This window comes from Callorhinchus milii, unplaced genomic scaffold, assembly GCF_018977255.1.
Source record: "Callorhinchus milii isolate IMCB2004 unplaced genomic scaffold, IMCB_Cmil_1.0 Scaffold10, whole genome shotgun sequence".
Lineage (NCBI taxonomy): Eukaryota > Metazoa > Chordata > Chondrichthyes > Chimaeriformes > Callorhinchidae > Callorhinchus > Callorhinchus milii.
The window spans coordinates 774,991-787,718 of record NW_024704751.1 but is presented as its reverse complement, the minus strand read 5'-3'; the positions used below and the strand labels follow the sequence as shown (position 1 = coordinate 787,718).

The window sequence follows — 12,728 nt, the reverse complement described above, 5'->3', positions numbered from 1 at the left end:
GGCTAAGTTAGGGGTTACTGCCCAGGTACAAGCAGATTGATTAAAAAGTTCTTTGAAATAAAAGGGAGTTTCAAAATACATTGCAAAGGAGAAGCTAAGAGGCTGACAGGTGACACATACCACATATATAAATTGTCAAGTATGTATCATTTACTCATCACGAATCCCTTTATTTCATCCACAAATATACAGTCAATTCACTCTACAGTGTGTTCTGTGAAGCGCTTTGGGACGTCCTCCTGATGTGAAAAGCACTATATCAAATGCAAGGATTATTATTATTATTATTATTATTATTATTATTTGTACACCACCCACCCAGCCAAACCTGCTAACAGCTGGTGCCCACTGAGACTGCACACACCCAGTCACCTACAGATTAGCAAAGTAACAACTCACACTGACTGGTGTTCAGGTGACTGAGGGTGAAAGCTTAACACTTCCCTTGTTTGGCAAACAGGAAATCAATAGGGTTAGCACAACAAAGAGTAGCTCCATAACCTGCCGGGTCCCCAGTTAATTGTTTCCATGTAGCTACTTTCTTTAGTAGGTCATGTTATAGAAATAGGTGGGAACCGTTCATTCTATCAAGAAAGAACTGACCCAATAAGAATAATACTTGCATCTAATACAGCACCTTTTAGCAAAAGATTTCCAAGTGCTTCACGCAGATTTTCTGGAAAGTGCAGTGAAGGTGTCTTTGTGGGAGAATGTGGTGGGCAATTTGCCCTCAGCAACATCCCATGAACAGCCATGAAGTGAATGACCAATTTTATCTGGGGGATTGTTGGCCAGGACAGCAGGAGAAACTCTCTTCACTTTCAGTAATGCCATGAGATTGTTATTGTCCGCATGAACAGGCAATTAGGATCTTGCTTTAATGTTGCATCTGAAGGACAACGTCTCCAACAATGCAGCACTCCATCAGCCTTGCACAGGAGTGTTAGCCTACACAATGAACTTAAAAGTCCCTCGCCTCCTTCAAGACCCATCTCAACACCCTCCTCTTCGACCATGCTTTCGATCACTCCCCTTGCCCTCCACCCTCCCCAATCCCGACCCCCAGCTAGGGTCCGAAACACTAGGTGACTGGGTGTGCTGTTGACTTGGGGCTTGAACCCACAACCATATGCTTCAGAATGATACTAACCGAGCCAGGCCGACACCTTTTAAGAATGAAGGTGATTGGGCGAACACAAAATGGGGAGAGAGAGGATTTAAAAATCGGACGAGCCAGATGGACTGTAGGTTTTTTTTCCCAGCCTTAATCATATTCCTAATGAAAGAAGCTTTAAACAAGGATTCCAAGACGATCTAAAATATCACTGCACTGAAATCATTCTGACAAGTGCACATCTCCTTTTTATGGACACAGGTGATTTATTTGGTGGATGGGCCTTTCCAAACTCCACCACTTTATTATCTCACAGTATATAAATCCCAATGAGGGAACTTGACTTAATGCTTTCCTAGGTATTTAAAAAGCCTGCACTCTGGTGATGTAGACATGGCGCTGCCTGCTGTGCTGAAGCCAGTTCAGGCGTTTTAAGGTCTCAATCTTCAGTTACTCACAGAGCACACACTACAAATGAAGTGGTTTAAAGCACATTTTTAACCTTTGCTAATGGAACATCTTTTGTTACTAGTGATTGAAGCACTTTAGCTTGCATTCTATGAGGCACACTGTGAACACAGACATCTTCTCAGAAACACTGGGTTCACAACATACCGAGTGACTCTTACTGAGGAGGGAGGAACTACAAGAAAGATTGTAAACTAATATTTACGGTTTCAGACCAGGGTTCCGACACTCGTACGAACAAAAATACCTCAACACACAATGCCACAGATTGGCTCTCACTGTGACCTGGGTTCCCCTGCACCAAAACAGGCAGAAGATTAATTAATCTAAAGGTGTTCAGAGCTGCTTAAATGCATATTGGTGTGTTCTGTCCTGACTGACACCTCCACATAGTCTGTGATTAGTTTGACACTGGAATAATCAAACAATTTTCTGGTCAGCCAGCAGCACGTCACTATTTTAATTGAAGTCATCAGGAAAACACCACACCTTCTACCCTGTAACGTGCTAATGCTCACCGAGCCCCTCGTGGCTGAAGCATGTTGTTTTTTTAATCATTGCACCAGAGTTTTGTGCCAAATGTGCTGCTGGTTCACCCATGCGAGACAGCAGACTGGCAGCTCATCCGTCTTCCTCACTGGGTGGTGTCAAAGATGGCATAAATTCCAGCATGATAAAGATATTCCTACTCGGATCCACGTCCTTTAACCCCCACCAAGGTCAGAGCTGCGACTGCTGGCTACTGAAATAAATGGGCACTTTTCTGACTTGTTTAGTTCCAATTTTTCATCAAAAGACCAGTTCCTCTCTGACAGCCGACACCGAGAATGAATCTCACTGACACTTTAAAGTCTGCTTCATCAGACGCCTCATTTTAGTAGATTGAAGCAAATGCACGTTTTATAGCAACGACCATTGACAGAATCAGAACATTGTAGCACAGACACTGGCCATCCTGCACTATAGGCTTTCTTCACATGAGCCACCTACTCTACTCTCTGAACTTGGTATATCCTTTAATATAATAAACCTGACATTTGATGTAGTGCTTTTCACGTCTTCGAGACGTCTCAAAGCACTTCACAGAATATACTGTAAAGTGAATTGACTGTATATTTGTGGGCGAAACACGGCAGCCAATTGCGCACAGCAGCGTCTGTCCCACAAACAGTCATGGATTGAGTGACAAAATTATTATTGCTTTTGTTTGAAGGATTATTATCCCCCTGGAAAATCGATCCGCCAATTGACTAAACAACTATTGACTTGAGCAACCAGGTTCCTACTTACTGCTAGGTAAACAGAGACATGAGGAGTAAGGAAACTTGCCCAAGGTTTTGCCCTGCCAGGAATTGAACCCAGGTCATTCGCTTGCGAGGCGAGTGCTCTAACCATTGAGCTACAGGATAACTGTATGTTTTAAGCATCTACCTAATTCCCTTCTCCACAGCAAAGCTGAAGCCATCCAATCCTTTACCAGTACAGCTACCTCACTTTCTTTTGAATTTGTTGACACGCACCCCATTGTGCAGAACTTGTGGCTATGCTAAACACACCATTAGAGTTTGGATTACCTGCACCCTCGATCGCTGATACTTCAATAGGATTCCCCCTGTCGGATGGATGCTAGTGGTATTTAGTAAAACTAAAGCAAATCGGTGTGGTTATTTAGTGCAGTTTTGTTGGAAGGAAAAATACTCTGTTCGCTCTCTCATGAGATTCCCACATCTTTGCTGTCGTTAGCCAGCAATGTGGGGCAGCGAGCATTGGCCATGGAAAAGGTGGCCTTGTCTGACCCGCGCTGCCCCCTCTCACACACACTCACTCACTCTGCTGAAGCAGGGTCAGAGCTGTACCCAGGAGAAGGACTCGGACTGAACATGGCTGAAAAATAGGCTTTAACCTTGGGCATCCAGGCTCAATATCAGCCTCTCTGCACGCGGGGAGGCTGGCTGTTGTGACAACACACCTATTGCTGGCAGAAAAAACATGCGTATTTTTGGTAATAAAAATAAAATGTTTAAAGAAAAATTAAAGGTTAAAGAAGAGAATCTTTTCTGTGTTATAATCGGGATAAAGACAGCCACTTTCCTGTCCTGGTTATAACCTGAGTGACGATGCGGGGGGGCTGTGACTTTCTCCTGTGTGGAGAGGAGAGCAGAGGAAAGGGAAATCCAGTTTTTATGGTTTCCTCTGCATCGGGAATATGATGCATTAAAAACCTAATGTCTTTGCAGTGTTTCCTCTGCTCTGTGCAGTTATCCTCCAAACATCATTGGAAAGTTTCCAAGCCTTCTCTGTGGCCAATAATCGCTGGTTGCAGTGGCGCGCCAGCCTCATTTCCAGCGGCTTTCTGAATCACTGCTCAACCTGCTCTCAAACGCTATTACAGTGATTGCCGCAGCCGATCTGCGAGGCGGTGGCGTTTCATTCTGTGAGAGTGCGGACAGCAGCCGCTGAGAGCTGGGCTGGGCAGGAACAAGCTTTTGTTGCCTGTTGGTTGCTGATTCCCTTTGTCCCCAGTGTCTGGGCCAGGACTGTAAGTGCAAATCAACAGCAAAAGTCACATCTGATGCGAATTTGCAGCTCCAACATAAACAGAGATGCATGAGTGATGTTCTGACATCAGGATATGGTTTTGTTGTTCCTTCCTCCCCTTTATAAACCCCCTCAGATAGCAGCAGATGAGCGCGTTATAATAAACTTGACTGTCTTCATTTTCTGCCTATTTGAACAGTCAGGATAAAGTCATTTCCTATTATTACAGTCCTGTGCGAACAGCTCGAAGAAGCCCATGTCTGCAAGCATTTTTCACCATGAAATAATTATTATAACTGACATTTTTACTGCTGGCATGCCACAAGGCAAAATGTGCATTTGGAAAAAAGGAATTATTACAAGGAAACAGAAGAGCATTCAGCAATATGCTGCCAGACATAATCACTGTTCTGTTTATAAAAATGGCAGCGATGAAACATGCAAACATGCAGTTTTTTACTCTCCCAAAATGCTTTCTGGTTCTTCATGGCTGCCAGGACCTAATCCATTTGTTTGGTTTGCATTTAAAGACTGTTTGTCAAACTATTAAATTAAGACCTGTGATACCAATTCCCCACCACAATCAGCCCCATACAAACCAGACAGAAATAGCGCAACACAGCCACGTCTCACAGCAAGGACATTCATACACAGTTGTGCGCCATGAATCAGATTTCAGGTCCCAGCCTAATATACACAAGTCTATATTTTTGGAAAGGCTTTTGAATGGACTCCTTTGAAGAGACCCATGATAGTCGGTGGGAGTAATCCTGGCTGCTGTGTGCACAGAATGTTTACAGTGAGGAGAAATGCTTCTGATCCGTGTGCTCACAGGACCTGCCCCACCCCTGGAGAACTTTATTGGAGCACACTGTGGGATGGTGCTGGGAAATTGATCTACTATGGAGATTACCACTAAAGTGAAACCAGCTTTGTTAGCTACAAGCTACACAAACTGGACCAATTCTGGTTCCTGCAGCTTTAAGACAGATCATTGTGATTACACTAATTCCAGGTCTATGTTGCCACGTGGATCAGTTACTTCACTGGATCAAGACCAGAATTAAAGTCATCAGTGGCAGAGTTGCATTCTAGTAGCTGATCAACTTAAAGCCACCAGTCACTGGAATTCTTCTAAAATCTCCTGGTCCAGTTTCTTCTCTTCCTACTTTCAAAATCCCCTGAATACCTTCTCTTTGGTCACAATGAGACTTCCCTTCCTCTCAGTGATTCCTGTTTGTGGAGCAGGTTGAGACAGGAATGGGCAACCTACGTGATGGGCGCTGGGCCAGTCAGTGGCTGTTGTTCTTGTGGAATCTGTGGCTATATTTACTGTCGAGTGTCAGCCATATCCACTCCAGAAAAAAAAACTCATTTTTTTCCAAGGATGGATTGAATCAAGAACGATAAATTTTAAAACAAACAATGAGACCATTGATTGGGTCACCCATGTGAAATAAGAACAATGGCTTTGGTTTATTACATGAGATATTACATTTCAAAGCCAATAGAATTTACATAACATTTCTGGCAACACTTGTCCTCACAGACCATAATAAAACACTCCGGTAGTTAATTTTGATAAAATATTTATAAAATGAAGATACTTTATGCAGCCCAAGAACAGCAGTGAGCAAAAGCAATTTATCATCTCCGCGCTTCACTGAGCACATTATCAGTACACGCTACTCCTGCGCTCATCATACAATCGGACGATTATTTGCATATTAATCAGGCAGCCGACCGTAAAGGGACGGCAGCCCAGCCAAATGCTGCGCTATCTCTGGAGGAACATTCAGTAATTATCATGCATCAGTGTTATGATGTGGTAATTGATTACAACATCTTTCTCTGCCCCTGGGGACTCCTCAAACTCGGCCACCTCCAGGCAGAGCAGTGAAAGTCGGCATTCCTCACTCTACGCAAACCAGGACAGTTTACAGGAAATAAAGATTTGTCTCATCGACCTCTGAAGCAAGCTCCATGCTGCACAGCCGGCTTCGAGTTCAACTCACAAACCAAGGCTGCCCCGGGGACGTGCTGACAGACCCGTAGTCGTGCAAAACATAACCAGCAAAGCTAGCAAGTTACTGCAAGTTACACATTCTGGGAAACGGCTACAGGTTTCATATATACTAAAATCCAAAGGTGTTTTTACAAAAATGACATATATGGCAACATTATAAATAGCAATGTGAGAAATGAATCATCGATTCATTATCACAGAAGGCACCTACGTACGTCAACACTCCGTGGTGTCTGCACCAGTTTACAATCTTGCTAAGGTTGGTAAAAACTGTACATGGTTGTGAAGCGCAACATGAGGTGCTTGACCATTCATCGTACAGCAAACAAAGGATTTTAGCCACGCCACCACCCGGGGCAAACCCCCCGCTCCACCCACACACCAGGGCCACAAAGCAGGTCGGGGTGGGTCGTGGGGAGTGAGAGAGAGAGTGAGAGATAGAGCATATCGTGAGTTACATAGCACTGTTCTTGCACATGCTCTATGTGACATGATTACTGAACACGTTTCTACTGGGAAATGGAGTGTCAGCCGGAAAATGTGTCAAATGGAGAAAATCCCAAAACAGGATGGAAGCATTCGATTGCCTTACTGTTTCTTGCTTGTATTACCCGTTAACACAGACGCACAAAGCAAACCCTCACTAGGCATTTACAGTAAAAGTGGAAGGAAAGATTGTTTTGGAATGAAGTTAAGGTATTCAAAGAATTGGCACTTGGAATACAAGAAGTCTGCGATTTACTGGAAAACGATACTGAGTCTTTGTGCTCTCTCAAACAAACATAATACCAATAATTTAGTCACTCAATCCACGGCTGTTTGTGGGACATTGCTGTGTGTAATTGGGTGCGACGTTTTGCCCGCAAAATACAGTCACTACACTTTACAGTATATGCTGTGAAGTACTTTGAGACGCCTCAATGACGCAACAAGGTGCTATATCAAATACAAGGATTATTATTATTATTATTATTATAATGACAGAAAATGTACAGGATGACATTCAGCCCATTGTAACTGTGCTGTTTAGAGCTCCCCTGCTGGGGTTCTATCCTCTATTCCGATCCCACTGCTAGTTCCCCAAACTGATTAATATTTTCCTAAAGTATTGATCCAATTTCCTTCAAATGTTATCATGGACTCGATCTCAACAGCCAGATGTGCTGAGGCATTTCCCCATTTACATTGTATAACACAAACTGTGACTGACCGGCAGACAGTCTCTATTGATCTATCAAACCATTGACATTCCTGAAATCTTTCATGAGATCCACATGCTAAATGCTTTGGTTCCTGATCAGTGTTTGTCTCCAGTCTCCTCATGTGCTGCTGCTGCTTTTATTCAAGTTTTTCTCATGTTACTTTGGCCCGAAGTAAAAGTAAAGATTAATTTTGTCCTGTCTAATATGAGATAGTAAAACCCTTCAAACACAAAATGGAGGTTCCTCTGCTTTTATTAAAAAGGGATTAAGTTTTATGAATCCCTAAAGCAAGACAAATTATTCAGAGAAATACCTATGCCGTTAACAATACCAATTCTAATTAGGCACTTTCTGCTGTGTTAATGCTTCTACTGCTCCTCTGGGCATTGCCATTACCAGGCAGCGTGGTGCTCGCACACAAGAGGAATGGGGAATTATATCAGGGGACGAACTAAACAAACATAAAATTCAGACTCCCTGTGGGTCACTGCAGCTGCATCTTAAAATTGAGTTCACACAGGTCACGGTGTGGTTCACTGAAGAGCCCAAATAACACAGATACGTAGCGCACGGCTGAACTGCACGCAGCGAGTAAGGAATGCCACTTGGCTCCCCCGGCGCGTCATTTGTTAACTAGAGCTCTCTCTCCACATTCATCATCATAGCCTTGTCCCTCACAAACATCCCACTGTAAACTCCCCCCACGTCCAAACAAATGGGGAGCATGGGGGGGGGGGTGTGGGTGGTGGTGGTGGGGGGTGGGTAGGGTCCGGGGCTGTTCAAACCCAATTACTTAATGGTGATCAGCAGGACTAATCCCCGCCAGTATTTAAACCAATTTGGCATTAAATCACGATGTACAGCTTGTCGGACACCCGTTTGTTTTGCTGTAAAATAATATCATTTTGTGACAAAAAAGGTTGATCATTATTTGATCATGTATTACAAAGTTAGTAAAAATGCAATAATTCAGTCATATTCATTCTATACCATTATATTAATTAATGTTTCAATATTAATCCTGAGAGGTGCCAGCAGGCAGGCAATCCATAACTGTGCAACCAGATCAGTGTAATAGTGGGGGCCGATCGGCATCGGTACGTCACCAATCACATGTCCGGTGCCAACGTCACCTTACGGCTGTTACTGCCTGTGAGCTGTGCCCAAGCACAATGTCCACAAACTCAAGCCAAGCCACAGGGCACCGACCAACCAGTGATCTACTGCACAAGCACCTACTGTATGATTCTATTTCATTCACTAACAAAACATTCCCAACGTCTTCATTTTAGCATTTCCTTTAAAATAAAAGCTATGGTTTCGACCTAATTGTCTTGAGATGTATCACCCGTGTAGAAGGTGCTAAGAGTGCAACTTGTTACTGTTGTCGCTGGGGGGGGGGGAGCCTGAGGCTGACTGGCCAGAACCTGGTTGCATCGCAGACTGCTATTAACAGTCAGGACGCTGTAGATTGACAGAGGATGGGTTTATAGCCACAATCTCTCATGTAGCAATTCTTTGGCACATCCCTACAACACAGGCGGCCAAATGAGGGAGTGGCTTTGAAGCGCTCTGACGCATCTAACAGCTGGTTAGAGATCAGACGGCAGGGATCACATCCCCATCTCAGCCACTGAACAACAACAAAATTACATTTGTAAAGCGCCATTCACGTCAGGAGGACGTCCTAAGGCGCTGGACAGAGTTCCGGACCTGAGCTGGGGGTTGGGATCGGGGGAAGCAGGGAGATTGAAAACACGATCGAAGAGGAGGGTCTTGAGGTGGGTCTTGAAGGTGGCAAGGGAGGGGGCAAGGTGGAGGGACTGCGAGGTGGAGTTCCGGAGGGTGGGGGCAGAGTGGCAGAAGGCCCACCCGCCAACGGTGAGGTGAGCGAGGCGGGGCCGTGAGGCAGGCCGGAGCCCGCTGAGCAGAGGGAGCGGGCAGGATAGTAGGGGGTTAGGAGGTCGCAGGAGCAAGACCGAGCAGGGCTTTGAAGGTGAGAACTAGGATCTTGAACTGTATCCTGTGTGTGATGGGTAGCCAGTGGAGTTGGGCAAGGATGGGGGTGATATGGTTGTGGAGCCTAGTGGGGGTGAGGACACGGTTTTGGATGATCTGCAGCCCGTGGAGTTGATGATGCCAACAAGCAGTGAGTTTGCATAGTCGAGCCTTGATATAATGAAGGCATGTATGAGGGTTTTGGTGGCCTGTGGTGTGAGACAGTGTCGGAGCCGGGCGAACTTGCGGATGTGGGGGAAGGCAGATCTGGTCATGGGACAGATGAGGGGTGGAAAGGATATCTGAGGGTCAAACAAGTTCCCAAGGTTCCGGACTAGTTTAGCAAGGTGAAGTGTGCAACCATGGATGGTGATGCTGTCAGCGCCTGAGGTGAGGGAGCCAGTCAAGAGAGCCTCAGGCTTTGACGTTTAACTGAAGAAAGTTAGCTCTCATCCAGGACTTGATGTCCGACAGACTTTCTGTCAGCACAGCAGTGGGCCTAGAGATAAGGGTGGAGGCAGAGAAGTAGAGTTGAGTGTCATCCACATACATGTGGAAACTGACCCCATGTCTGTGGATGATGTCACCAAGAGAGAGCATATAGATATTGAAGAGGAGGGGACCAAGGACAGAGCCTTGAGGAACACCGCACGAGACTGTCCGGGGGCTAGAGGAGAAGTCATTTGAGGAGATGAAATGCAGGCGGTGTGAGAGGTGCAGGCGGTGTGAGAGGTACGATCTAAACCAGTCAAGGAGGTTGAGGTGAGAGGAGAGGCGGTGGATGAGGATAGAGTGGTCGACGGTGTTGTAAGCAGCAGAGAGGTCAAGGAGGATGATGAGGCAGAGGAAGCCCTGGTTGCAGGTGGACAGAATGTCATTTGTCACTTTGACCGGAGCTGTTTCTGTGCTGTGGGTGGCATGGAAGCCCGAGTGAACTGTACAAGGAGAGCGATGAGGAAAAACACTGCCAAATTTCCTTCCCTGTTTAGTAGAAAGCTCCCTCCTTGCTGTCACAATAAGGTTTTATTTTTAATAATCCCATAAAATGTAGTTTGTCTACCTGTCTCACTATTGCTTCAGGCCTCTAGATTTACAATGACAAATCCAAATACGCCCCGAACTACTCATAACTTTGAGGTGTTTTAGAGTTTTGTGTGAACCAGAATTGCAGCTTTCGCTGGACAGGATCAGTGATGACTTTATACCTTGAATTATGGACATATTTAAATGGTAAAGTGACCGTGATCAGTTGTTCGACAGAAGTGTATGGATTCCGGATTTCTAATGAAGAAAATGCCTGGTGACAGTGTCCAGGTTCCTACTGCTGTTTTGTTTGTATTCAGCATTTTGGGAAAACATTACCGAAATACTAAACTGAAGATGAGAATAAACCTTCTACTGAGAAAGGAATAAAAGTAACAAAAGGTACTCTATGTCTGAGAAGCGAGAGTCATTCAAGCCAGCTATGACAAGCTGACAGTGCAAACTACCCACAGTAAGTTCCATCAACGTCTGAGCAAGCTTCCCAGAGGAGATGCCACCCGATGTTAACAACATTCTCAAACAAGGTCCACTGTGTACTAACATTGCGATTTATTGAGAGTTATAATGGGATTTCCACTTATAAACAAGCAACGAAAGCAATGTTCTAAAGGCACCTGACGAGCCCTCATGTTCCTGTGAATCCAGTGAAGCCACACCTGCACAAGCCAATAACCCAGATGTCGGACTTTTTTTTTCTTTTTGCACGCTCCCTGTACAACAACAACAATAAACTCCACAGGTTGTGTGTATGTGATGTTAATCCCACCATCAAACTTTGCTGTAACGCAGGTTAAGATTTTATGGAACAAAAACATTGCATTGTAACAGTATTGTAACTATACTTCTGTTCATAGAGAGATAATATTTCCTGAAGAATGCATTACTTTTTACTCTCTGACCTACCTTGGCCTGGTTGCTGAACCTGGGACGGGAGAACGCTCTGTCCCAGCTCACCGTTCAGCCACAGCTGCATCCGAATGAAGGGTTCTCGGCCTTTCTGAGTCAGTTTACTCCAAGGCTTGGGCCTAGACAGCATGTCACTGACGCTCCCCTGTGAGAGGCCCAAAACCTGGAGAGAGAGAGAGAGGGAAGGGGGGGGGGGGGGGGGGGGGAAGGAGAGGGTAGGGGAGAGAGAGAGGAAAAAAACAAGAATATTGTGTATCAGCTGCATTTGATTTATGCTGTGTTGAAAAAACAAGTTGTGTGGTTTTACATTTACAAACAAACAGGATGCATCCATGTGTTAAAATGGACAAATCGCTACATCCTGAAGTATAACGGTAACGCTAAGTAATTTCGGAGTCATTTCAGGGATCACAAAACTATTTTTCTGGGTTACTAGTCCAGATTCCAGAGTCACTGGTACACAGTTATAACAAAGCACCAATTTATAGCAATCTGCACCACTAATGTTATTGTCTCCCCCCCACCCCCTCCCCTCCAAAAATGTCCCGTTTTCCTTCTTGTTTTCAATTTCACTCATTGCATTTTTTTGCTCGTCTATAATATTAAGAAATAAGAAAGCAAATCCTATCCTGGAGAACTGATGACCTGGGGAAGGCCAGGGGGCTTTGTCTGTACTGGACCATTCATTAGGTGTCAGCACAGAATAATCTAACATTATACTCACTGTCTATCGTTCTTCAGAACCAACGTTCTTTGCTAATCCCCACAAATGGTCGGTCACAAATACTGAGAGGGTGTGGAAGGGGCGGGGGGGGGGGGATAGGGGAAGGCTGTGTCTGATGTGATGACATTTCACAATGGGTTTGAAAGCATGCGATGCGACACAGACCAAACTGACTGGGTTTCTCCAGGGCTGGTTTTACCAATGTGAAAATGTGCCTAACACGCAGACGCCACATGTTTATACAATGGTTCTGGTCTGGTCTGGGCGGAATTTAAAACGCTGGATTTTGGTAAAGATTAATCAGAGACTCACCGGTGTCGCTCCTCTGCGGAGTGCTCCACTGTCATTGGATGGGGCTGGCGCGGAGGTGAGTGGTTCAGGAGTCACACGCAACACCTGAGTGATGACAATTAGAATGATAAATAGCTCCCTTCTAAGTGTTATCACACTGGTGCTATGACATTGTGTGAGTAGCCAGAACCATTGTATAATTTAATGGAATCACGCCTTCAGGTCGGCCAGCGCCAGAGGCCAGAAATTATTGAAATTATCGTTTTAAACAATGTGGCGGAAATCAAGGCTACATCTTCAACATCAGTGAGACATCAGCCACCGCACGGTGAGGCTGGGCTCATCGCTGGGGGCAGCACGTCATGTCCTCACAGGCCAGGACGCTCATCTTTTCTGCTAAACGGGGGAAAAGGGCAA

The 12,728-nt window shown here is 45.0% G+C and overlaps 1 protein-coding gene across 2 annotated transcripts in view; it reads right to left on the bottom strand.

Moving 5' to 3' along the window:
* LOC103188456 (protein CASP) overlaps positions 1-12,728 on the bottom strand; it is a 174,105-nt gene that overhangs the window by 34,754 nt on the left and 126,623 nt on the right. The window contains exon 19 of one of the 2 annotated variants that reach the window (XM_042338435.1): positions 11,294-11,459. The exons of the other annotated variant lie outside the window; for it this stretch is intronic. Coding sequence (XP_042194369.1) covers positions 11,294-11,459 — 166 coding nt within the window. The remainder of the gene's footprint in view (positions 1-11,293; positions 11,460-12,728) is intronic. 2 annotated transcript variants of the gene reach the window in all.